Source organism: Podarcis erhardii, assembly GCF_964252035.2.
Source record: "Podarcis erhardii genome assembly, chromosome: 1".
Taxonomy (NCBI): Eukaryota; Metazoa; Chordata; class Lepidosauria; order Squamata; family Lacertidae; genus Podarcis; species Podarcis erhardii.
This window is the reverse complement of record NC_138497.1, coordinates 110,871,682-110,898,487: the sequence shown is the minus strand read 5'-3', so window position 1 is coordinate 110,898,487 and position 26,806 is coordinate 110,871,682. Positions and strand designations below refer to the sequence as shown.

Sequence of the window (26,806 nt, the reverse complement as noted above, 5' to 3'; positions counted from 1 at the left end):
ACAAGCTGCATCGGCATGCAAGTAAGTCATGAGAAAAGGAGCCATGTGATTCTGCAAGGGGAGGGGGAGAGACAAAAAGACCTCCTTTCCTCTCTGACCTGCTTTTTAAAAAAAATTAAATAATGAATGAACGGGCACAGTATAATTAGCATTTTCACATAGCGCATGTCATCATCACATGGCAGTTTGGAAATCCCTGCTTCCTTAATAGGTCTAAACTTGACTCAGAGATATCCGAACATAACTGAAGTTGCTTGGGATGAGGTTGCCAGTGGCTCTGTGCAAAGGAAAGCAAACTCCCACCTCCAACAGCGGTTGGGTGAGCCTTTCAGATGCCACTGAATCATTTGGAGGGTCTGGGATTCCCACCCCTGTTGTGCAGCTTAACTCTGGAGTTATTACTCAAAACAAATAGATTGCTTGCAGACTGCGGTGCAAGAGACAGGTCGGAAAATGTTTTCCAGGAGACTGGGAGGCACAAACCACAATGTGACTTGGGTGTTCTTTCGCCTATGACAACACTCCAGGACAACTTGGCCAGATAATTTTGTCTTTAGGACACACAGTCTAGCTGCTCCCGAGTACAAGTGGATCAAAACATTCTCTCTTGCCCTTAAATGAGGGTTCTGCTCATTTAAATAAGCTGTGTCCTGTACAAATTGGATTTGTTACGTGAATTACATCTCTGAATTTCTGAAGCTTTCTCGTGCTTCAGCCACAACAAACCACCTTCCCCCTCCACCCCACCCCCCAAATCTGGAAGCTCAAAATAACAACAGATAAAAGCAGGCAAAACATTATAAAATAGAAAGGATATAATCAGAAAAGCACAATATTTAGGATGGCTGTGTGGGTTGCAGGACTGTGTTTCTCTCCCAGCCTTAGAAATGGAGACAACGTGGGGTGGGGGGAGAATACATAACAAGAAATAAAAATATCGATATTGTGGGCAGCTGGCAGAAATGACTAATGCAGCAAGTGGTAGCTTAGAAACAAAACGGAGGGATCTTTCGGAGCCTGTGGCATTTCACAGAGGGTGACTGTCTGATGCAAAGGTTGCCACAGTTTTCTACCTGAAGAAGCGGAATTTTCCTATGCTGGGTTTGTGACCCAGAGGCCCTTGCAGCTTTGGAAGCCGTTTTTCAGATTTTTTAATTTTATTTTAAATACCTAATGCTTTAAAAAGGTTGTTTCAGAAGTTTGTGTTCTTTCTCACAGACCTTACAGGCAGAAGATACCAGGTCCAAGCCCCCAAATCTCCAGCTATGAGGATCTCAAGTAGGGTTTGATTAGACAGGCCTCTACCTGAGACCTTGGACGGCCACTGGCCAGTCAGAGTAGACAATACTGGCCTAGACAGACAAAACCCGAGCTTATATAAGGAAGCATTCTGTGATCATAGTCAACATGTGGGAGAATTCAAGAGAGAACTGAGTCACAAAGTGGGGTTTTAAATTAATTTGTGTTTTGACAAGGGTCCATCTTGTCAAATTCGCCTAGTTACGGTTTGCATGACTATACCCACTGAGAGCACATAGAAGGCAGCCTGGGATAGGGACTCACTGGACCTCATCCTATCAAGCCCTGGCAAATGTTCTCTGTCCTGGAACCAAAACCTAAGAAGGTGCCGTTGTCTGGGTGGACATGAAATCCCAGAGAATGTACCTGCATATCAGTATATAACCCCTCCTTAGTTTTCTCATTGTAGTTCAGGGGTAGGCAACCTAAGGCCCAGGGGCCAGATGCGGCCCAATTGCCTTCTCAATCCAGCCCGCAGATGGTCCAGGAATCAGCGTGTTTTTACATGAGTAGAATGTGTCCTTTTATTTAAAATGCATCTCTGGGTTATTTGTGGGGCATAGGAATTCGTTCATTCCCCCCCCCAAAAAAAAATATAGTCCGCCCCACCACAAAGTCTGAGGGACAGTGGACCGGCCCCCTGCTAAAAAAGTTTGCTCACCCCTGTTGTAATTCTTCGTTGTGTTTAACTGTTGTTTATAGAATTACTCCACTTGCAGACTGGGTTTAGTATTGTATTTTTTAAAAGTATTCCCCAAAACTATCCCATTCACCCTCATACATCATTTTTTAATGGGTGACAGGGCTTTTTTTCAGACGGAACTCTCTGGAACTCAGTTCCGGAACCTCTCACGTGGGCGTCATCACCATTATAAGAGAACAAGGGGAGGTGTTTATGGTGAGTTCTGGCACCTCTTTTCCTAGAAAAATAGCACTGGATGCAAAGATCCATGGTAAGAATTATATTGAGAAAATGGAACCATCCAAAGTAAAAAGTATACAAAAAGTTATATTCTGGCAGTACCCACCAGCTTTATCAAATTACCAGAAAGCATTCATTGTTGTTGGTATTATTATTATTATTATTATTATTATTATTATTATTATTATTACTACACTTTTCAACTATTTAGTTTCTTCTTTTTCTTCTTCTTTCTACTAAAAAGAGATCAGCATACAAAGAGATCAAAATAACTTTAAAGGGTTAGCCTTCTTTCAACCTGAAGAAAGGAGAACTGCTAGATTTCATTTTCAGTCAGTCAGTGATTTCATTTTGCTCTTTGGTACGAGCTTCATGTGAACAGCCCACCCATGCTTGACTCAGTGCCCCCTCCCCACACACAAAGCATTGAATAATTGGAGTACTGTGGACCATTGGAAACTGCACAGATCTCAGATTTGAAATTAAAATCTTTATGACAAGACGGAATGCTGTTCTTCAATTGCAGCAACGAGATCCATCACACCTTGGGGAGATGGTTCACAAAAGCCTTTGGGGTTTTAAAAAATTATTATTATTTTGCACTGCTTCAAAGCCGCCAATTTCGTGTGAAGTGATCCCATTTTGACCTCTGCGGTCTATCATAAGCCAGCCATGTATAATAACAGTGGGAAATCTATGCAGTTGCAGTGAGGGAGGGAGGGGGAAGAGGCATAAGCTGCTGCCAAGTGGAAGGTTCTCCTTAAGTTTCTGAGCCCGTCAGCTGACTGGTCACACACAGTACAGAATACTTCTGAGTGTGTAGCTTTGAATGGAACTGATCGGGGGTGTCTGATTATTAGGTTCCTGGGATATATGGACAGCCCATATTTAGCAAGGCAATTGGGGTATTCCCTATCTGGTCAAGAGGTTTTTTTCCTAGGCTTCAGAATTCAATGCAGCTGACCATTCAGGGAGTCCCCATAATCTCCTTTATCGAGTAGAGGGCACCAACCAAAGTGGGCTAGAAAAAAGGCTGTCTGGCCTGTGCCCTCTCCCCAGCAGAGGAGATTTTTGTACACATTTAGTAATAAATTGACCTTTTGAAATAGGCCACCTCCTCAACTCGTCCATGTTTTTTAGTGCAACTATTGGAAACAAGGGTTTGAGAAGTGCAGGGAACTTCCACAAATACAAGCTGGAAAAGTGATGGGGGTTGAGTCAATATGGCTTTACCATACTTAATGCCAACAATCCCCTCCCTCATGAGGTCTACGAATCTATGGCCCAATCAAACAATTACAGACAGTAACAATGTATATTTTAGAGACAGTAAAGGTAAAGAGACCCCTGACCATTAGGTCCAGTCATGGCTGACTCTGGGGTTGCAGCACTCATCTCACTTTATTGGCTGAGGGAGCTGATGTACAGCTTCCGGGTCATGTGGCCGGCATGACTAAGCCGCTTCTGGCGAACCAGAGCAGCACACGGAAACACCGTTTACCTTCCTGCCAGAGCAGTACCTGGCTTGAGAGCAGTACATGTGAAAAGGATCTAGGAGTCTTGGTTGACCACAAACTTGACATGAGCCAACAGTGTGACGCGGCAGCTAAAAAAGCCAATGCAATTCTGGGCTGCATCAATAGGAGTATTGCATCTAGATCAAGGGAAGTAATAGTGCCACTGTATTCTGCTCTGGTCAGACCTCACCTGGAGTACTGTGTCCAGTTCTGGGCACCACAGTTCAAGAAAGACACTGACAAACTGGAACGTGTCCAGAGGAGGGCAACCAAAATGGTCAAAGGCCTGGAAACGATGCCTTATGAAGAACGGCTAAGGGAGCTGGGCATGTTTAGCCTGGAGAAGAGGAGGTTAAGGGGTGATATGATAGCCATGTTCAAATATATAAAAGGATGTCACATAGAGGAGGGAGAAAGGTTGTTTTCTGCTGCTCCAGAGAAGCGGACACGGAGCAATGGTTCCAAACTACAAGAAAAAAGATTCCACCTAAACATTAGGAAGAACTTCCTGACAGTAAGAGCTGTTCGACAGTGGAATTTGCTGCCAAGGTGTGTGGTGGAGTCTCCTTCTTTGGAGGTCTTTAAGCAGAGGCTTGACAACCATATGTCAGGAGTGCTCTGATGGTGTTTCCTGCTTGGCAGGGGGTTGGACTCGATGGCCCTTGTGGTCTCTTCCAACTCTATGATTCTATGATTCTATGATTCTATTTATCTACTTGCACTTTGACGTGCTTTCGAACTGCTAGGTTGGCAGGAGCAGGGACCGAGCAACGGGAGCTCACCCCGTCATGGGGATTCGAACCGCCGACCTTCTGATCGGCAAGTCCAAGGCTCTGTGGTTTAACCCACAGCGCCACCAGCGTTTAGAGACAGTAGCATGAATATATTTTATACTTATTTCAAAGTCCCCAAAATAACATTGTAGATGATCAGAGAGATCAAAACAAGAATAAACGAACACCATGAGAGTGAAGAGAGAAGAGATGATGAAATATATGGACAGACTCAGTGAACCAGAAACAATTAAATTGTTTTTAAGGAATTGCCTCTAAACTCTGCTTTACCTTGTTTACACACCTCTTTAAGAAGGCATTGAACAAAGGAAACAGACCTTTTGTAAGGATAACAAAACACATTTGTTTGCTAAGCTCATGGAGGTTCTTTCCATGATTTTTCCTGCATTTGGTGACTCACTAAAAACAACAGGTAACTATTGGGTGGGAAATCCGGTCACTTGTTAAAAGGTTCCTGAGGGTTACCTGGTATCTGATGAAAACTGCTATGCCAAAACCAAATGGTACTTTGGGAAGTATAAAATGATCACATGCCTCATGTATAAAAGAGGCAGCTTCAACCTCAGAATTTCACTGCATTTTCTATTTCAGCTAGTAAACAGGATGGTGTTGTGAACTTTAATTTCACAAATCTGTTGATAACTGTCAGAAACCAGAGGCTGGGCTGGATATCATATGCCCGACAAAATATCAGAGCAGCTCACTGGTGATATTGACTATTCATATGAAAAACAAGGCCAGTCAACATTCACCGTGAAGTAAATCTCTGGTTGCTGCTACCGGTTCTTCATGCCTATATAGGTAGTCTAGGAGCATTCAAAAATAACCAGGACTTTGTGTGTATTCCTTTTTTCACACCTGGCTTTTCAATCCAGTTTTGTTTTGTTTTGAAACCTTATTTATTTAATCTCCCATAATAAGATAGGTACGTATACATATTTGTAACCAAAAAAGAGAGAGATGAAACAATCACTTAAAAAAATAATAACAGAAGAAGGAAAGAAAAAGAACCACCAACAACTACCCTATGGTGGGGGGAGAGTTGCTGTCGGAACATGTTAAGGCTTTTTCAGTTTTGTTCAGTTTTTGCAGGTCCAGGATCCAATGTTTCATCATCAGGCTTGGCAGCTACCTATCTATCAAGCATTCCCAATGATAGCATCTCCTACCAGCGAAAGACTGGACAGACGGCCAATTTGTCTTTCCTTCTCAGTTTTGACCTCAGTTTTATTCGAACCATTCCGTTCTGACCGTGTTTTGTTGCAAGGAAGACACGAGACTTTCTTCTTCGTGAAGTGCATAGCTAAAATATGGGAAGCACTTCCTCAAATGCGGCCCTAGCCACCAAGATAAAAAGGTAAAGGGACCCAAGGCTCTTAATTTGGAGAATTAGGCTGCGAATGGCCTCTAGCCATGATGGCTATATGAACTCTACTCTCCGTGGACATAGCCAGCGTTTATTGGGGGGGGGCAAGCTTAGTTTTTTTGGGGGGGTGGGGACAGGACAGAGTTACCTGCGGTGCAATTGGTTAGTTTTAATATTTTTATTTCTTTGCTTGATTTAGAGGGGCAGCTGCCACCCCTGCGGCCCCCCCCCCCAATCCCAGCTACGCCCATGATGATCCTGGGACTCCCTTTCCAACTCAACTATTCTGATGCAAAATGGGCGGACTGCTGAGAAAACTCCGCCGGCCTTCCGACACTCCCCATCCGCCCCCGCACCCCCCTTTTCGGGCTCCCTTCCAAGGCGCTCCCTCCGGGGAATGGAGATCACGCGGCTCCCTCCGCCCGCGGGAGGCCTGGCCCTTCCCAGGCGCGCACGTGCTGCCGCGTCCCGATCCGGAGCCCGGGAGCCGGCGCGCTCTTCTCCTTCGGCGTCCCCAGCAGCCTCTGTCCCGCCGCCTCGCTCCGTTCATGAGAGCTGCAGGCGGGATCCGGAGAGGGGCCTCCGAGGGAAGCCGGGCAGCAGGGCGAGCGAGCCGCCATGGCAGAGCTCGCCCAGCGCCCCCTGTCGCCCGCCACCAGCCCTGCCCACCCGGTAAGCCGCGCGTCTCCTTGGGATCCTGGGAAGTTTTCTGAATTTCTCCTCGCCTAGGGTAGGAAAGCAAACTCCTCCTTTCTCTTGAAGAAACACAACCTCGCTTATTTCACAGAATCATAAGAGTTGGAAGAGTTTATTCAACCCCCTGCCATGCAAGAATAGCATGGGAATCGAACCCGTGACATTGGCATGATCAGCGCCGCACTCTAACCATCTGAGCTAGCCATAACTTGGCCGCTCAATCCACCGGAGCCTGTCTTTGCATGCCAAAAAAGTCTGTAACTCCTCGAGGGTTTGAGACCCATTGGCTACCTTCACCTGGTTTAGCCACCTAGTCAAAGTCCTTTCCTGGGGTGATAGGGGAGGGGCAGTACCTCTGGTGGGGGACATGTCTGGGGTAGTTTGCCCACCTTTGGTCCCAACCCTGCACTCAGCTCTCACCTGTGGCTCATAGAAACTGTCAGTGTGTGACAGTGGCCACCCTCCACCCCGCAACTAAGATAAAACAAAATGTATATTTATATAATGTTACGCAGATATGGCCTGCATGGGGAGAAGGGGTATTGTGATAACAAAATCTTTCTGATAACTGACGATCAGGTGGTGGGTGCCCAGCTCTCCTTAGATTTAAAAGAGCTCCCTTTGCTGTTCAGATATACCACCCTGCGAAGCACATTGGACTTACAGCACAATCCTGTGCGAGTTTACTCAGAATAAATTAGTCGAACTACCATCTGATGGGGCTAGTAAGTGTGTTTAGGATTGAATCGTTAAAGCAATTAAAGGTTTAAAAGTACGTGCCCTAGGATCTTAGAGTAAAGGGCAGGAAACTTACATTTGTGCCCAAATTTTCAAAAACACTTAAAAACCAATATACTTTCAAAATCTAGTCCTTATTCTGATGCATACAAAATGTCAGCCTGGATAGCTCAGTTGGTTAGAGCTTGGTGCTGATAACATCAAGGTTGCAGGTTCAATCCCTGTATGGGACAGCTGCAAGGTAAAGGACCCCTGGACAGTTAAGTCCAGTCAAAGGTGACTATGGGGTTGCAACGCTCATCTCGCTTTCAGGCCAAGGGAGCTGTCATTTGTCCACAGAAAGTGTTCTGGGTCATGTGGCCAGCATGACTAAACCGCTACTGGCACATGGAGGACCATGACAAGTGCCAGAGCGCATGGAAATGCCATTTACCATCCCGCTGCAGTGGTACCTATCTATCTACTTCCGCTGGCATGCTTTCGAACTGCTAGGTTGGCAGGACCTGGGACAGAGCAACGGGAGCCCACCCCATCGTGGGGATTCAAACCAACGACCTTCCAATCAGCAAGCCCAAGAGCCTTAGTGGTTTAGACCACAGCGCCACCCACAATGCATATTGCTGCACTGCAGATGGTTGGATGAGATTATCCGCAAGGTCCCTTCCAACTCTGTGATTCTATGACTGCCAAGATTTTCCATGTCACTTGGTATGTGTTTGTTTCAGGGAGGAAGGGAGGCCCTTCCAAAACCAAATCCTTGTCTTCTTCTTGTTGTTTAGTCGTTTAGTCGTGTCCAACTCTTCGTGACCCCATGGACCAGAGCACGCCAGGCACTCCTGTCTTCCACTGCCTCCCGCAGTTTGGTCAGACTCATGTTTGTAGCTTCGAGAACACTGTCCATTGTCTTTTTAGTTTTGTTAAATGATAAAAAAAAAGTGGTGGTTTGTTTTTTTTAAGTGAATGTATTTTAGACTGACATCAATGCTACTTTATTGAAATAGGAGGAACTGGATGAAACAACAACCCTGGTTTGTAAACCGAGAAACAAAGGAGGAACTAGCAACCTCTCATCAGCTGCTTTTAATGTCATCAACTCTATCATAGGATCTGGTATGATAGGTAAATGCATCAGTTTATTATTCATTCCAGTTAATTACTATAAATTTCACTCCAGTTTATTATTTTGTTGGACTTACTATCAATCATATTTTGGGGGGTTGTAATTTTATTACAGTAGTGCAGATTAATGTCAATCAAGATCAGGGATCCTAATGGGCTGTTTGTATATTTAAAATTTGACTTTGTCAATGGCTTGCTTTACATGACACAGTAAGCCATACTACAGCTTCCTGGGACCTTACAAATATGTTGGTGTACGGATAGGAACTCGCAGCCACTTCCCTCCAGATTCAGGAGCCGATGGCATGAGCTTCCTGTGGCTTGGGCTTCCTCAGATCTTAAGTAGCCCCTGGGAAGATGGGAGAGGATCTGGAAGGATCAACAAGTGGCGAGAACATGGGGAGGGGGGAGAGAACCTCCAATCTAATTTGTTTGTTTGCATCGTTTTCACAGGCCTGCCCTATTCTCTGAAGCAAGCTGGATTTCCATTGGGAATACTGTTGTTGTTGGCTGTTGCTTATATCACAGGTATTGCCTTAAAAGTGGCCGTTGTCATTCAGTAGAGAGAGAGGTTCAGGAATTAAGATGGGCAGAATGTGCAAAATGTCTTCATTGATACTAGAAGTCCTAAATTAGGCATTCTTCTCTCCACGCAAGCGACTCTGCTTGGAGAGAGAGCCCCTCTGTGGTGTCCCCAACATGCTCTGCCCCCCCCCCTCACCGTCCACACATTGGGCAAAGGTCTGAAGGGGGAATTTTGGGTGCATGTGGGCTAGCCCTATGGGCTCCATTTCTGCTGAATCCAGCTTTCAGCTCACAGGAACAGACTGTATGCATTAGGTAGCTTTCTGCCCTTCATATCTTCCCCAATGCGTTGACAGCATATGGGTGGGGCAGTCAGGGGACACAACAGTAGGGCAGGTCTCTCCATGCAGTGTTACTCAAGTGTCACACTGGGACGCAGGTGGTGCTGGTAGTCGAAACCACTGAGCCTCATAGGCTTGCCGATCAGAAGGTCAGCAGTTCAAATCTCTGCAACGGAGTGAGCTTCCATTACTCTGTCCCAGCTCCTGCCAACCTAGCAGTTTGAAAGCACACCAGTGCAAGTAGATAAATAGGTACTGCTGTGGCAGGAAGGTAAACGGCGTTTCTGTGCACTCTGGTTCTTTCACGGTGTTCCATTGTGCCAGAAGTGGTTTAGTCATGCTGGCCACATGACCCGGAAAGCTGTCTGTGGACAAACGCTGGCTCCCTTGGCCTGAAAGCGAGATAAGCACCTCAACCCCATAGTTACCTTTGACTAGACTTAACCGTCTACTTTTACTCAAGTGTACAGGAAAAGCGCTTAATCTTCTGAGGTGATTTTAAAAAGTAGAGCACTGTTCTGCACTGGATGTCCTTTCCTATGCGATATTAGGATACCACGAAAGGAGGCAGGGCTCAGAGAGGATCTTCCTAGTGAATGGAATAATGGCTTGCTGGAACAGGAACAAGAGATGATTGCAAGCATTCCCATCCACCTTTCACATAGCCTAGTGCAGAGGACACTAAACCAGGGTTTACCAAACTGGGGGCCTCTAGCTGTTTTGGGGCTACAACTCCCAACATCCATAGCTAGCCGGACAAGTGGTCAGGGATGATGGGGACTGTAGTTCAAAAGCAGCTGGAGACCCAAGTTTGGGAAATCCCGCTCTAAAGCATAGTTTCTCCTGTGAACTAGGATTGCAAATAGGATCAAACTGTTTTGCAGTTCTGGTTTGTAGAGAGCACTTAAACCATGGAATCTCTTTTGGAGAGAATCAGTTAGGGACACAATGCAATTCATAGTGTGCAACTAATTTTGCATTTGTGGGGGGGGGGATCTCTATTCTACCCATTATAACAGAACATGCCAATCTATTACACATCAGTTCCATGTGCTCTGCTGACTTATTATATTCCCTTATTAATCCTTGTGAACAAATTTTAAAACTATATGTGGCTCTGTCTAGGTGCAGTGGCAAATTAGAGCCAGGGAGACCCATGTTCAAATCCCTACTCACTGAGACATCAGAGACCATTAAATGTCTCTCAGCCTCACCAACCTCACACAGTTGTTGTGAGGATGAAATGGGATGGGAGAGAATCCTTTTAAAAATAATTTGTACTAAAGCTTGTACCCTAGCCATGCTAGCAGACCTCAGGGCAGTCCATTTGCTCCTATATCCTGCTCCTTACATGGGCACGGACTGGGCTGCTAGTTAACAGCACTGGAAGGAGCCTGTGACTCTGGAGATGGATATGGAATGCTAATTGACACCACCCAGTGCAGCCTGCGAGGGCACATGTGGACTGAAAGAATGATCCACTGGCCTGGCAGTAACAGGGATCAAAGGCAGCTCTCCTTGCCTGACCTACAAAATAAATAGGTCAGCTCTCTGGAAATAATTGCAGAAGATCTCTAGCAATTCCTCCCCTAATGGACACTGGAGATGTAGTTGTGTTACCAAGACATTTTTCTTTGGTTTCCCGCAGGTTTTGTGTAAGATCTCCTTTCCCCTGTTATTCTGTGTTCCCAGGTATTCTCCATTGTGACTTCTTTCAGTCTGATTTAAAAATAAAAACAAAAAATCAAGAGAATAATGCATGAGAAATTGATCCCAAATAGATTGTTCTTAATAGAATGTTTCTTGTTCTCCTCAACAGATTATTCTATTATCCTGTTGATTAAAGGAGGGAACCTGTCTGGAACCAACAGCTACCAGGCTCTGGTCCATAAAGCATTTGGTTTTGTAGGGTACCTAATTCTCTCAGCTCTCCAGTTCTTATACCCTTTCATTGGTAAGGTCCCCTTGCAGATGCATTAAAGAACAATGCCTTTTTGCAGTCTATGAAAGAAGAAAACTGGAAGCCCCTGTGGTGTAGTGGTTAGGGTGTTGGACTAGGACCTAGGAAACCAGGGTTCAAATCCCCACTTGGCCATGAAGCTCTCACTCAGTGACTTTAGGTCAAGTCACTGTCTCTTAGCCTAACCTACCTCACAGGGTTGTTGTAGGGATTAAATGAGGAAGGAGAAAACCATGTACACCACCTTGAGTTCCTTGGAGGAAAAAGTGGGGTGTAAGTGAAATACATAAATTAAATTGGTCCAGGTTTAGCTTTTAATCTTCCCCTTTGTTTGGCTGGAACCCTGGATGGTGAAAGAGGGGCTCTTAACAGCGCCCCCATGCACTGATAATTTGCATGAGAGGGGTTGTGGGGTCACCAGACTTGGGGTCAAGAGGTGAGGCCTCCTTGTGTGGCCCTAGAAGCCCCTCATACAGACCCAGTGGGGGCAGACCCTTTGGGTCTGATAGAGCAGGTGACAGTAGATGGGACCAGAGCCAATGGCAGCCAGGGCCAACACATTCTAGTGTTGCTCCCATCCTCCGTTGCTGAGCTGTTCAAGGGCATCAGTGAGAAGGAGGAGGAGTAAGGAAGAGGTTGGTTTTAAGGAAGAAGGCAGGCAGGCTTCCTGTTTTGAAATGAGCCCCATCAAGTTTAGTGGTTAAATTCGCCTAAAAGTATTGAACATAAAATACATTTCATGTTCGGAGAAGGCATAGTTTTTCACTGACACAGTTTCGTTCCACATAGTGTATGCTTAGGTTTCATTTTATCTTTTCAAAGAGTTATTAACGAAGTAGCTTCTTCTTTTAAAGCCATGATTAGTTACAACATTATAACAGGAGACACTTTGACTAAAGTTTTCCAAAGAATTCCTGGAGGTGAGTCGATCAGTTTTTGTTCTTCCTGATTAATAAATGTTTTTACTTAACTTGCTAGGAAAGTTGATCAAAATATTTGCCCACGAATTGAATATTGTAAAGGGCTGTGACACTCACCATAAGTTATGCATACTTTTTTATTTTCTTGGTATATCTTGGGGATTCAGATTTTGGTACAGTGGTACCTCGGTTTATGAACTTAATCCATTCCGGAAGTCCTTTCTTAAATTGAAACCTTTCTTAAACCAAGGCATGCTTTCCCTAATGAGGCCTCCTGGCGCCGGTGCCCTTCTACCGTTCGAATTCCATTCTTAGACCGAGGTAAAGTTCGCAAACCACAATACTATTTCCGGTTTTGTGCAGTTCGTATACCGAATTGTTCATAAACAGGACTGTTCTTAAACTGTATCCACTGTATCTGATTTATAACCTGACCCGTTCTGAGAATCTCAGGTTTCAATTTCAAAAGACATGTTTCTAGTTCTTATGAATGCAGGGATATGTTGTCTCCAGAAGGATCCACTGTATTGGGGTGGAGCTTTGGAGTCCTGCATAACTAAGGCTGCAGTCCTACACATACTTTGGGAGCATTGAATTAAATAGGACTTCCCTCTGGGTAGATATGCCTAGCATTTATGGTGTTCTTCATAGTCTGCAATCACTTTCTCCAGGCATATATGACTGCAGTCTGTTGCTTGTCATCCACCACCTATGGCACCCTCAACCACACTGTTATTTGCACAAAATATAAATTTTAACATTCAGTTAACAATAAAAGCACGGCAGTAGAGATCATTTATATGAAACAAACATGCATACATTTATTTGCATTATTTAATATGGAGTACACCTTTCATTATACTGGGTATAAATAATTGCTATAAGTTTATCGGCTTATTTTTTTGAAAAAAGACATGCTTGCAAACTTTGTGCTTTATAATACCTCCCTTTTTATATTAATATTAATAATTGGGGAAATGCTGAAGCATTCTGTACATTATGTATTGGTGTAATCCTGTAATGTTTTCTTAAAAGTAATCCTCACTGAGTTCAATGAGGTCTACTCCAATGACACGGGATTGCAGACTGAGTTTTTGTAATATAACTCCTTAGCATAAATGGTGTTGGCAAGTATTTTGAGGTGCTTTGTCCTAAATACTGTTGGTGCTATATAAATATTCCAAAAATCGCACATTTTTTGTTCCCCTCCTACCTGTCCTCATTTCATGAACAGATTTTTAGACATCCAACACATTAAAAAATCATGTGCATTTCACATTTAATGAGCAACCTAACATCCATTTCTTACAGAAATATGCATCTTAACATTTCTCTCTCTTTTTTTTTAAGCAGTCGATCAAGACAATTTGCTCATTGGTCGCCATGTCATTATTCTCTGTGTCACCATCATCTTCACCCTTCCTCTTTCCCTCTTTCGAAATATATCAAAATTGGGGAAGGTAAATCATTACTGTATAGCAATTAACTTATCCATTTGGGTTAAGAATGAAAATAGCGTCAGATCAAACTTCTTCAACCTAGTGCTCTCTGAGGTGTTTTGGACCACGTCAGCCCTGACCAGCATGGTCAGTTGCCAGGGACGATGGGAATTGTAGTCAAAAGCATCTGAGGGAGGAACCAGGTTGGGGAGGTTGACCTTGGTTGATAACTGGGTAAGTGTTTTAACACATGGGAGGAGAAAAAGGTTGAACAGACACATTATGTCAGGCATAGGCAAACTTGGTCCTCCAGATGTTTCGGGACTACAGCTCCCATCATCCCTGACCACTGGTCCTGTTAGCTAGGGGTGATGGGAGTTGTAGTCCCAAAACATCTGGAGGGCCAAGTTTGCCTATGCCTGCATTATGTGTTTTGAGGGTTATCAAAATGTGTCACATGGTATGACATTGCAGCATGGAAGGTATCCTCTGTGTGATAAATGTGATAGCCATAGGTAGATGAACATGGCTTAAAGGCACATCATGCAGCCACCTTATTGAAACTAAGCTGGTTCTAATATGGATGGAAGACTGGAATCCAAATACTTTTTGTTCTGCCTTTCCCCCTCTTTTGTATATACATTTTGAATGGCAGGTCTTTTAATTATACTGGCCTGTCATCCATGGAAATTTCTGTTCTCTCTTCTTTGACAAACGGGATTATGCTTTTGGAAATTCTAAAATGTTTGACCACTAATGGGCATAATCGGCTAATGCTTTTATTGTTATTCGCAGGTATCGTTGGTTTCTCTGATTTTAACTGTCCTCATCCTGGTGTTTGGGATTATAAGGGCAATTACATTTAGTGCACAGGTGTAAGTAATCTTGTCTCGTTCTCCATAATCTCTTTGGGAGAAATAAAGGTCACGGTTAGAGGCAGTTGATACTTTGTAAGAGAGCTGGATCCAGCTTGAGGGAGAGCTGAGTTTGCATGTTTTGTTTTAAGATACAAAAGAAGGCCTCTTGTGGCAGTAAACCCAAATTGCAGGAAAGTTGCAGCATGGCAACATCACTTTGAATTACGCTTGGTGATTTGGTGAATCACGGTAGTGATGGAAAGGGCCTTTTCTGATTTTTTCGGCCCACACAGCTGCCACCTGGATTGGTGTTCACAATAAAAATGGCTGGGGGAAAATCCAAGCCCACTGAAACAATACAGAAAGAGAAGATGACAGGGAAAATAATGCTGCCTACTCATAGGATATTTAATTGGTGCTCTCCAGAAAATATCGCTTGACAATGAGACAAAGAATCTATTCAGATGTAATGCAGATGCTCCATCAAGCGATGGTTTGTTGGTGGTAAATGAGCAGTGAGTTCAGGTGGTGCTGACATTATGACAAAGAAATGAGCTTGAGTGCGCCCACCTCTACTTGTGCTACAGACTTAAGAGGGTGACTTCTTGGCTCCTTAATCAGTTTCCCATGATGCCTGAACTGAAACCAGTAGTGTAGTGGAACTGCAGCTCAAGTACATTTTTCTTTTTCAGAGCTAGTACACCAGGATAATTGACAAACTGACCTTGCTTTGGCACTTTTATCTAGCTCCAAGGGCCTTCTGGTGGTTCCCTCACTGTGAGAAGTGAGGGTACAGGGCACCAGGCAGAGGGTCTTCTCAGTAGCGGTGCCCACCCTGTGGAACGCCCTCCCACCAAATTTCAAGGAAATAAACAACTACCTGACTTTTAGAAGACATCTGAAGGCAGCCCTGTTTAGGGAAGTTTTTATTGTTTAATGTTTTATTAAGCCGCCCTGAGTGGTTGGGGGGCAGCCCAGTCAGATGGGCGGGGTACAAATAAAAAAATTATGATTGTTGTTATAGGGATATAAGGAGGCTTCCAAGTTTGTTTGTGACTGATTAGTGAAGCCAAGGGACGAGGGAAATAATCATGCAGAGGCTGGGTATTACTCACCTTTTCTTTAATAGAGTGCCTACTTTACACTAGCCGTTTAAATAGTAACCCTATAAGATTGTTCGTATTCCTAACTAAAAGCTGAAAGTTGTGTTTCAGAGGGCTGAAGGTCAAAGCTCAGTATAGCTTGCAACTTGAGCCTTACAATCCTTCTGAGTTCACTGGAGCTTATTCCCAGGAAACTAGAACTGCAGTCATACTGAGCCTAATAAACTGGGCATTAGCCTCTGTGTGTGTGTGTGTGTGTGTGTGTGTGTGTGTGTGTGTGTGAAATACTAGATCCAAACAGTTGCTTGCATTTTTGGGCTCTTGTTGGGAATATGGATATGGGAGCAGCCATGATGAACTTTTTCCACTTAGGAAGCTGTCTAATAGTAAATCAGCTCAGTATTGTCTACCTTGCCTGGCAGTGTCTCTCTATGATTCTGTGTCTCTATGGGTCTCTCCCAAGCTTACCTGAAGATACCAGGGATTTAAACTGGAGCTTTTATCAGGCAAAGCAGATGATTTTCCACTGACCGATGGTCTTTCTGAAATTTAAAATTTCAAAATTGCCATTACATCACGTAATGGAAAAAGTTAAAATTGCATGTGTTATTTATGAAATTTGGGGGGGGGTGTAGGAGGAAATGCCCTGCTATTGTTTCCATAATATTTAAACTTTTTTCAGTGTTCTGTAGTTTCCTGACAGAAGCATTTCTTTTCTCACACCAGCCATGACCAGCAAAGGGGGTGAGGGGCAAATGTCTTATGTTTGGGTCCCTGTGGTTACTTGAAAGAACGGCATTTTTCACATACTTAAAGTGCTTTTCTTTCACATCAATTAGTCACAGAAGAGTTAAGACCTTTATTAGGGCATATTAAAATGGAGGGATTGAGCTTTCAAAATTACCAGAACTCTTCTTACAAATGGATGCTACACAGTAAAACATGGAAGGAGAGAAAGGATTCCAAACACCTTTGAAAAGCTGACCCTTTGTAATATTTTTAGTAGGTCCTAATAACTTTTGAGTTATTTTTCTCATGGACATAGCAGCTGCCTAGGAGAGTGTGTTTGTGTGATAGTTAATAAGGTAGTCAGCCTTAATTCCTGCTTCAGAAAAGCAGTTATACGGACGCTTAATTCTGGCGATATTTCAGCACTTTGCTTCTATTTCCTCTTGAAAGACAATGGAAATGTACACATGTATAAGGATTGCCTTAGGAGCATTGTCGGGAACAAAGCAGAATGCATCCTGTCTGGCCTGGAAATGTATATGGGTGGGAATATTGCAAATCACACACACATACACACACACACACACAGACATTTTGTAAATAAGCAAAGAAACACATTTCAATACCTAGCTGTTGTGTTGCTTTGAGGCAGTAAAATGGGCCATAAATGCCACTAGCATTTATTTCCAAAGCTGGAATAATTTGCAGCATAACTGCTAATTAATAAATGGTGGGTTATTTATAAAAGAAAAGGTGGTGGCTAAGGAGCTCTGCAGGTTCTGATTGATACCTGAGAAGAGTATTGGATGTCAAAAGAAACTCTTTCTGGAGTAGGGGGAGCTTCATAGAACTGGCAAGAGTAAAAAACCTGAAGTTGCATCTTCCCAGGTAAATGGTGCTTGGAAAAGCTAATTTGTCTGCGGCAGAGATAAAGCCTGACAGCTGGGCGCTGTCCTCTGGCCTGGCAGCTGTGTCCTGCTGCTGCTTTGCAGTTCACTGAAAGTGCAGCGGCTGAGACGGCAGGTGGCAGCAGCCTCCCCTGTCAAGAGAGATGAGGACTGAAGCCCCTGACTATTGAAGGTGGGCATTCTGCCCTCTGGCAATGTTTTTATCTCATTTTATTGCACTCCTGTTTGAAGGCAACTGTATACAGTCGTACTTCGGAAGTCAAACAGAATCCGTTCCGGAAGTCCGTTCGACTTCTGAAACGTTCGATTTCCAAAGCACAGCTTCTGATTGGCTACAGGAAGCTCCTGCAGCCATTCGGAAACCGTGGAAGCCCCGTCAGACGTTCGAAAATCGGAACACTCAACTTCTGGTTTTCGATCGTTTGGGACCCGGAACATTCGACTCCCAAGGCGTTCGGGAACCGAGGTACGACTTCACTTGCAAAATTATATTTGAAGACGCTGTATATTTTGGGAAGTAGGGAGATAATGGAAAGGTGGCATTCTCTAACCCCCCTGCCCCCCCCCCCCGCTGGCATGGAGCAGTGTTACATGAGGGGAGGAATCTTTTGGCCCAGTCAAATTTTGAAAAGTCAGTGCCAGCTCCCTCTTCTCGAGCTTCATCTGGACTGCTTCCAAATTCAAAGTGGTTTAAGTTCAGAAATGCACAAATGGCATGCTATGCAAAAATTTGTTTGCATTGCACAGCTTTGACTGTGCTTTGGAACCTGAATTGCTTCGGCCTGTAACGTCACGTATGGGTATAGAGCTGGCATGGTAGTGTTGGACTAGGACCTGGGAGACGGGGTTCAAATCCCCACTCAGCCATGAAGCTCGCTGAGTGACCTTGAGCTGGTCAATCACTCTTAACTCTACCTCACAGGGTTGTTGTGACAATAAAAATGGAAGCAGGAGAACCCTGGGCTCCTTGGGAGGAGGAGGAGATATCCCGCTTTATTATTACCCGAACAAGTCTCAAAGCGGCTAACATTCTCCTTTCCCTTCCTCCCCCACAACAAACACTCTGTGAGGTGAGTGGGGCTGAGAGACTTCAAAGAAGTGTGACTGGCCCAAGGTCACCCAGCAGCTGCATGTGGAGGAGTGGGGAAGCAAGCCCGGTTCACCAAATTACGAGTCTACCACTCTTAATCACGACACCACAAATGAAATGAAATGAATGAATGAATGAATATAATGATGCATGGAAGGGCTTTTCCCAGGCAGCAATCGTACACAGATTTACTCAGAAGGAACCCCGTTCAAATAAGTGTGTTTAGGATTTCAGCCTGAGAGAGCCAGGGACTACAAATCCAATTGAGCCTCTCCTATCTCACTGCACCCTTTGCCGCTGTCATTTTCTCTCTTAGTTAGAACATAGTTTGTTAGCGTTGATTTGCAACACTGAAGGTATGAGACCCTAGGCTATTGTGCCCCCGTTGCCCTCCTCAAGGGGCCCGAGGCAGGTTAAACTGAGCACAGACAAGTCCAGAAAGCTGCTGGTAGACTGAGATGTGAAAGTTTTGCTGTCGCTAACTATAGTTCGGGTTAACAAGAAAACAGCTGGATGGCTGCAAGGCAGCAGAAGGGGGGAGCCTTTTTACTTTCCGTTTCATAGAAAAATCTCTTCAGTGTTTGTGCTTCAATTGACATGAGATTCCTGTGTTGCAGGGTGTTGGACTAGTTGACCCTCAGGGTCCCTTCCCACTCTACAGTTCTGTGGTTCTGTGACTGCCCTGGCAGTTTGTTTAGAGCAAGAGTGGCTAGCATGTTGCTGGGGGGAAAGCCCCCGTGACCCCTGACCAAGCTGGCTGGGGCTAATGGGAGTTGGAGTCAGTCCAACAGTTGCTCAGCCACAGATTCCCTACTCCTGACTTTCAGCTTTTTCTTTTTTTCTTTTTTAAAGAGTTACTCCTGGTGGAAGTGGCAACCTCTCAAATGCTGCTTTCTTTTCCAGAACCCAAACAGAAAATCCGTGGGTGTTTGCAAAACCCAATGCAGCCCAAGCCATCGGGGTGATGTCATTTGGTATGTGCCATGTTTGGCGGCATTTCTTTAATATCTGCAGCGCATGTAGCACCTTTAGGTTCCCTTTGCATTAGTGAGATTCTTACTCTTCCAGATTTGTTTTTATTTTTCTTGCGAACGTTGATGGATTTGTGGGAAATGTCGAGCAGGGGCAGTTAACCTGTGGCCTTCTAGATGTTGTTGGACTCCATTTCCCATCATCCTCAGCCAACACAGCTGATGGCGAGGGATGATGGGAACCATATTCCAACAATATCTGCAGTACTGCCCTTTTGCTATCCCTTTGAGCTACCCACCTGATCACCATCTTTGCTGGAATAATCCGGGTCTGATTTTGTAACGTACAAGGATAACCCTTGACCAGATTTGTCCTTTGTCTTTGTGTTAGGGCAAAACAGATCTGAATGATTACACCCTTTCTTCTACTGATCAGACCAACTTTGAAGGTTCTTCCCATTTTCTTCTTTCCCTTTGTGCTTCTCTTCTAACGAGATTCCCTAATGAAGCGCTTGTTAAATTTGTTTCTTCTAACTGTGCAATAGGGCTGGGCAATAATCTCGTTTTCAGCTTCGTGATACATCACCAGTTAAACATTGCAATATACTGATAAACCACAATGACTGAAATAAGGATGGAGCTATGTAGAAGCATTGGCTGGCTTCATGGTTTTTCCCACATGGTGATTTTGGTATAGCCTGTGCGCGCGCGCGCACACACACACACACACACACATATCATGATTTGCAGTATATTGCCAGGTCAAAAATTATGGAACTGATACCACGATACGGATTTCAAACCGGTTTTGGATGACATATCAATAGATCACCCAGCCCTACTGTGCAACATTTCTGTAGTGGGAACATTGAGGGAAGAAAAATGCCACGTCCTAGAGACATTTCCGTCTGTACAGATTTTGGGAGTTAGGGAATTCCTTAGAGAGTGTTCAGGAAGACGTTCTTGCTCCCAGAGGTCGCCACAGCAGCACCTCTACTTTATTCCACTGTAGATCAAGTGGAGCAGGGGGTACTAACGCCATCATTGGACCCAACCAAAGTCAAGCACTTTAAGGGTCAAAAGTAGGCCTTATAGTAAACACATGGCTGCTGCTAGCTATTTGGTTCCCACTTCCAGTGACATCTCATGGAACTTACCCATGTCCTGATGTCGCAACACAACGTGTTTTCCCTACCTTCCGCCGACAGCAGCCAATCCTGTGGTGTAGAAGCTGTGACACACAGAATGTTGTGACGTCAGGACATGGGAAAGTTCTGCAAGGCAGGCTAAAGAAGCGTTCAGTAGCAGCCAAGCATTGCACATATATCTGGTTTGCCCTTAATTCTCACCAGTTTCAATGGGGGAGCAAGAAACATGTACACAATTCTTCCATTGTGCTTTACTTTGGCTCAAGCCCATTGTTTTCAATAGCCTGCCTTTCTTCTTTTCAGTACATTTGTCCCAAATCTAGTTGACTCAGTAATATATACTGTATATTGCACATGATTGCTTTAAAAATAAAAATACTGTTGTGCTTCTTCCAGCATTCATTTGCCACCACAATAGTTTCTTAATTTACGGCTCCCTGAAAGAACCCACACTCAGCAACTGGGCACGTGTCACGCATGTGTCCGTCTCGTTTGCTGTGTTTGTCAGCTTGTTGTTCGCTACGTGCGGGTATGTGACCTTTAGAGAATACACAGAAGGTAAGTTATTCCGTTCCGGGTTATAGTTATTGTTTACCTTGGCTTTCTGACAGTTCTCACCCACATTAAGCTTTTCTCCTAGATTCCCTCACCCAAGACTGTGGGTATTCTGTGTAGGATTTACTACTGGTACACAATTCAGCATCTGCAAAACCTACTTCAAAAACAAACCCCCCAAAAAGTATCTAGGGGACCTATTTTCAGAACAAAATCCCCACATGAGCAGGTTCCAGGGGCCATGTAAATGGGTGGGACCAGAGGCAAAATTGGGTGGAGAAACCCATGTAAGCTTTACCTCTGCACAGTAGCCCAGTTTTGGCACAGACTCGCACACTTCTCTCTCTCCATCCCAGCAGCCAAGAGTTCAAGGGCACATTCTAGCCAGGCAAATGCACTCAAGGAGGACCTGAAGTAAGGTAGTTGAGGGATGTGACTGAAGACCAGGTGTGGCCATATTTGACCCCTGGGCACGAGGTTCCCCACTCCAGCCTTATGGCTTCCTATATATCCACACCTCAGGCTTACATACTGAAGATTCTCCAAAGATAATCCTGAATTGGAAGTAGTTATATTGCTCAGACACGACTAAACGACTAAAGAACAACAACAACATATTGCTCTAAAGAGCAAGTATAATGCTAATTATTATGAACTGGTGCTGAAGTTGTCCCTTCACATATGGAAGGTGTATTCCACTCACAGAAAGGCCAATTCCATTCCTTGGATGAGGTGAGAGCAAACCAGGTGGAAGCCCAAGGATACTCTTCTCCTTGAGAAACCTCTTGAACAAACAGAAACATGATATTGCCAGGCTGCAGGAGCATGAGGAATTCTGTAAAACAATATTCTTTGGTGCCATGCCAATGCAGGAATCTTTTGCCCAACATAGGGCTTGAACCCACAACCCTGAGAGGCTCGTATTCTACCAGCCAAGCCAATCCAGCTTGTACCAGATGAAGAGTAGAACAGAAATGAGGAACCTGTGGGCCTCCCATGATGTTGCTGGACTACAACTCCAGTCATCCCTGACCATTGGCTATCCTGGCTAGGGCTGATGGGAGTTGGACACACCTGGAAGGTTACAGGATGATGCCTGCTCCTGGAGTAGAAGATCACACAGAACCAGTTCTTCTCAATCTATTTACTTCCATGTCTGAAGAGAACCTTGTATGGGGGAATCTGCCTCTTGAAGACTTGCACATGAGATGGGGGAGAGGTGGAGTTGGGCATAGAGCTAACATAATTCGTAAGAGCCCTGCTGGATCAGACCAAATGCCCATGAGCCCAGCATCCTGTTTTCCACCATAGCCAGGCAGGTGCCTCTTGGGAAGCCTTCAAGCAGGACATGCGGACAATGGCTACAGTTCTTCACTTGTGCCACACCCCAGGCCCTTTGCTATAGCCGCCACATACAATCTATTATAGTTCTGTGCGCAGAGTGCGAAAACCCCTAAGGTAACATTCCAAAGTTCCCGTAAGCACTCCTACACATAGCAAATGCTTCAGAGGTTGTTGGATATTTGAAGCCTTCCAGCTTTGATCCTGCGGCATGGGAAGTGTGTGCGCCCAGATTCCTTGCCTTGCTCTTCCTTAAGTGATTGTTCTTGTCACAAGAATAACAGCTACAGAGGAAATCTGTCTGCTTCGACCATGCGTTTTTATTCATCTTGAAAGCACCTTGCACCCTGACCCCAATTCAGATGCCAGGAATACTCCTACAGTAAAAGCAACCTTGGTGTGCAAAGGATGCTGAGCACAAGCTCAGCTGCAAGATTTAGTTTTTGGAAATGATTCACACACACACACAAAACCACAATAGCAGAAAATACGCAATGCCCCTCACATGCACAGCTAAGAACAAATTCTGTAGAGTGATCACAGCAGAAATGGTCTGTGCTGCTAGGGCCATACACCGAAGGCATATGTTTCAAAAATAGAAGTTCACTGTGTCTCGTGGCAAACCACTATTGAACCAGAGGGGATTTCCCAAACACAGTGTGATTTGATAAGGAAAGAAAGAAAGAAAGAAAGAAAGAAAGAGAGAGAGAGAGAGAGAGAGAGAGAAAGAAAGAAAGAAAGAAAGAAAGAAAGAAAGAAAGAAAGAAAGAAAGAGCCTGCCTAGAGATGCTCTTTGGAATCCAGCCAGTATTTGTGGCTGTCTAGGTTTGTTCTTTGGATCTATCGGAATTTAACTGAGAACAAATTTAAAAGTTCTCATGAATGCTTGGGTCTGTATTCACAATTTCTGTTTTCTCTTTCACATTACAAAGTTAATTTCATTGTCTGCCACTTCTTCAGGAGACATATTTGAGAACTATTGCCGAGATGATGACCTTGCCACGTTTGGGAGGTTTTGCTATGGAATCACTGTCATCTTAACGTTTCCAATAGAATGCTTTGTTACCAGAGAGGTGAGTGTTAATCGCACCTGTGTCTTAGAGTGCAGAGAGTCACCGTTAATTTCTGAAGCCCCCAATGCAGTGAACTGTGATAAGTGCCCAAGAATGAAGTTTTAGATCATAGTTCCATCAAATTAATGTTTTCTACACTGCTGCTACGGAAATTACAATTATGTTGTGTTGCTATAATAAGAAATCAGATGCAATGAATCCTCTTGCAGAATTAATTTCAGTCCACTTATTGACATCCTTGGCTGAAATAGACAATAGGACATATTGGACAGAAACCTAATCAGACTGAATATTCCTCAGTTTAAGCAATGGCTGCAATGCAAGCAGACTCAGTGACACCACCCAATCTTCTTGGGTAACTGCTGGGGGCCACTTCTTTCGGTGATGCATTCATTCATTCTGGGTGACTGCAGGGTTCGCCGCCATCTTAGTTTTCCCAAAATGTAATGCCCTGGAATTTCCATTGCTTCATGGCATTGTGTGCAGAGGGTGGTTGCTCAAAAAAGATGGTAGCCATATTATTAAGTTAACAGCATCACATATACTAGTGACTGAAAATGGGAAGCAACAAGTGCTGTCTGGCTCAGTGGAGAAGGCATAGCATATGTAACCAAGGATTCCGATGTATTACTATTATGTACAAAATCACTTATTGTAGGATATGATAGGATGGAACTAAATCCAACAAACTTTCTCTGAAATGTTTGCATCCTTTTTATAGAATGTTGGAATAAGCATACGCTCATGGAAATGTAAGATTTATTTGATTATTGATTTAGTAAATTTGTATACCACCCTGTACCCATAGATCTCGGAGAGGTTCAGAACGTAGATTAATTGACAGACAAAGATAATGTTTGTTTTCTTTTTGGAAGTACATGACCTCAGTTTGGTCCTGATGTATACGGGATCCTTAACCCTCTGCCTAGGTTTGTTTTTATTTTTTAAAAAAATGAAAATGAAACAAAAAACAGTCCATAATCTAAATATTGATCTATTTTTCCAGCTGTACAAAAAAAATCATACTTGGCCAATTTAAAAGCAGCTATGTGTTACTCTGGAAACGCTTTAAAAAATAAATAATTATGTGAACCTGGGTGCCTTGGGGGCAAGGGGCTTTCATTGAAGTCTGATGTTCAGTTGTAATCCATTCCTTTGGCTCGTGCATAACCCTAGGATGAGAAAATTAAAATATGCCACATCATAACAGTACTTAGAACTGTGCTTCTGTTTCAGGTCCTCGCAAACGTGTTCTTCGATGGAAACCTTACAACCATTTGCCACGTTGCTCTGACAGTCATCGTCATTGCTTTAGCGACAAGTGTATCATTAGTGTATGATTGCCTGGGAATAGTTTTAGAGCTAAATGTAAGTGCACGGGGATTTTACAACTACTAAATTTTTGTTTTGTTTTGGCTTAATGAAGTAGACTGTTTCCTCAAATTGTTATTGTGTTAATGGGATATGCTTAAGGAAGAAATTTGGTGCTGTGCTTCTTTGTGGCAAGATGATGAACTTTTTGTCTGAAGCTACAGAAATAAGTTTTTCCCCCTGGGGAAAAATGAAGGGGCATTCTAAAGCCCCTGTTCAAGCAAAATTATTAAGTCGCTTCCTCCATCCTGAGGAGTCTTGCAGATGCCTGTTTTTGTTTATGTTTGAGTAACTGACAACCGCTAAGTCTTGCCCAGAGTAAGTTTTGCCCACCGAAATCATTGAACAAGTTCCTTAAGTTCACTGGTTCCTCGTTGTGATTTCGACCCCATTCCTTCTAAACTCTCTGCATAGAATTAATTTCAGGAGCATGCCTCTGCAACACACCACAAATGCATATTTGGTGTTTTACTTCCTGCTTGCAGGGGGTGCTCAGTGCTACTCCACTGGTCTTCATCCTGCCTGCCGCCTGCTACCTGAGGTTTTCCGAGGAGCGATGGACCCATTCTGACAACCTTCTCTCTGCCCTGATCCTTACCATTGGGGTGCTAGTGATGATAGTAGGCTTCGTTATGACTGTCCTGCATCCCCAGGATTGTAGCCATGGGCAAGAAATGCCATACTGCTTCCTTGGAAATGCCTCACTCTACAACCAAACAGTCCTGTCTTCTCCGCAAACTCACCAACCCTAGGAGACAGTGCCTTCCAGACAAGAGCAGTGCAAATATAAACTTTTTAAAAAAACGTTTTTGTGAAGTCCATTGTGCGTTTCAGGTTTTTAAACGTACTCTTTCCCCCCCTCCAAGATATAATAAAAGTTAAACACTGAGCTGCAAACGTTGTCGGTTTTTGCAGTTGTGAACTCTCCCTAAATTGCAAAAATGCAGTATATTCTCCAGTATGTGCAGTATGTAAGCAGATACCCCATTTCTTTGGATCCAGCTGCTGTATTATTGGACAGCCTAAACTGAGAGCTGGTTCCCACTAGAAGGAGAGAAACAGTTTTTGTTGTTTACTAGCACCTTCATATTTCCAATAGCATCACAATGGTGGTGTAAAATTCACCCCAGATTAACGGATGATTGAGTAAAGTATGGGAAATTGAGGAGATCTCTTAGCAAATCAAAGGAACTTTCATATTTTTAAAAAAATAATATTTATTAACATTTTAAAGACTACAGAAGAAAGAAAAAAAAGAGTTAAACAATACAATACAATACAATACAATACAATACAATACAATACAATACAATACAATACAATACAATACAAAAATAAAAACACCACACAACGCCAACCCCAAAACATTAAATTAACAAAACCAAACAAACACAATTTAAAACACATCTAATAAGTTCAATATCTTAACTTTCATTTACTTGTTTCAACGACCTCCTCACACCTCCCTTTTTGTATTCCACTTTAATTAACTGTTTCAGCAATTCCTTTCCATCTTCCTATGTTTTCTGTCCTGTAATTTATCTTAATAATAATAATAATAATAATAATAATAATAATAATAATTTATTATTTGTACCCCGCCCATCTGGCTGGGTTTCCCCAGCCACTCTGGGCGGCTTCCAACAAAGATGAAAAATACACTAAAATGTCACATATTAAAAACTTCCCTGAACAGGGCTGCCTTCAGATGTCTTCTGAATGTCAGGTAGTTTATCGCTTTGACATCATATTCTAACCTTATTTTTCCCTTTAATATATAATTGTCTTAACATATTTTAACCTTATTTTCCCTTTAATACTCTAATAATCTATTTGTACTTAATTCCTTGTAACATTTCTACTAAAGCCATATAGCTCCTTTCCAACATTTTTCTAACACTCATTAATTTTACAATATTTTTATAAATAGTCTTTAAACTTTTTCCAATCTTCTTCCACCGACTCTTCTCCCTGGTCCCGGATTCTGCCAGTCATATCCGCCAATTCCCTATAGTCCATCAACC

The 26,806-nt window shown here is 43.6% G+C and overlaps 1 protein-coding gene across 6 annotated transcripts; it reads left to right on the top strand.

Annotated features, from left to right (window-relative positions):
* SLC38A11 (solute carrier family 38 member 11) lies at nucleotides 1–25,679 on the top strand. 6 transcript variants are annotated; one of them, XM_081872999.1, is made up of 12 exons: nucleotides 1–21; nucleotides 8,334–8,451; nucleotides 8,905–8,979; nucleotides 11,137–11,271; nucleotides 12,132–12,197; nucleotides 13,548–13,657; nucleotides 14,432–14,511; nucleotides 19,227–19,297; nucleotides 20,839–21,000; nucleotides 23,299–23,411; nucleotides 24,648–24,779; nucleotides 25,268–25,679. In XM_081872999.1, the coding sequence occupies exons 1-12, from the start codon at nucleotides 16–18 to the stop codon at nucleotides 25,532–25,534; spliced, it is 1,335 nt and encodes a 444-aa protein (XP_081729125.1). In that variant the 5' UTR covers nucleotides 1–15; the 3' UTR covers nucleotides 25,535–25,679. The 6 variants fall into 6 exon arrangements, with proteins under 6 accessions (XP_081729125.1, XP_081729124.1, XP_081729122.1 ...); XM_081872998.1 differs by lacking the exon at nucleotides 1–21 and adding an exon at nucleotides 2,223–2,252; XM_081872996.1 differs by lacking the exon at nucleotides 1–21 and adding an exon at nucleotides 6,328–6,570.
* The last annotated feature ends 1,127 nt before the right edge of the window (nucleotides 25,680–26,806 follow it).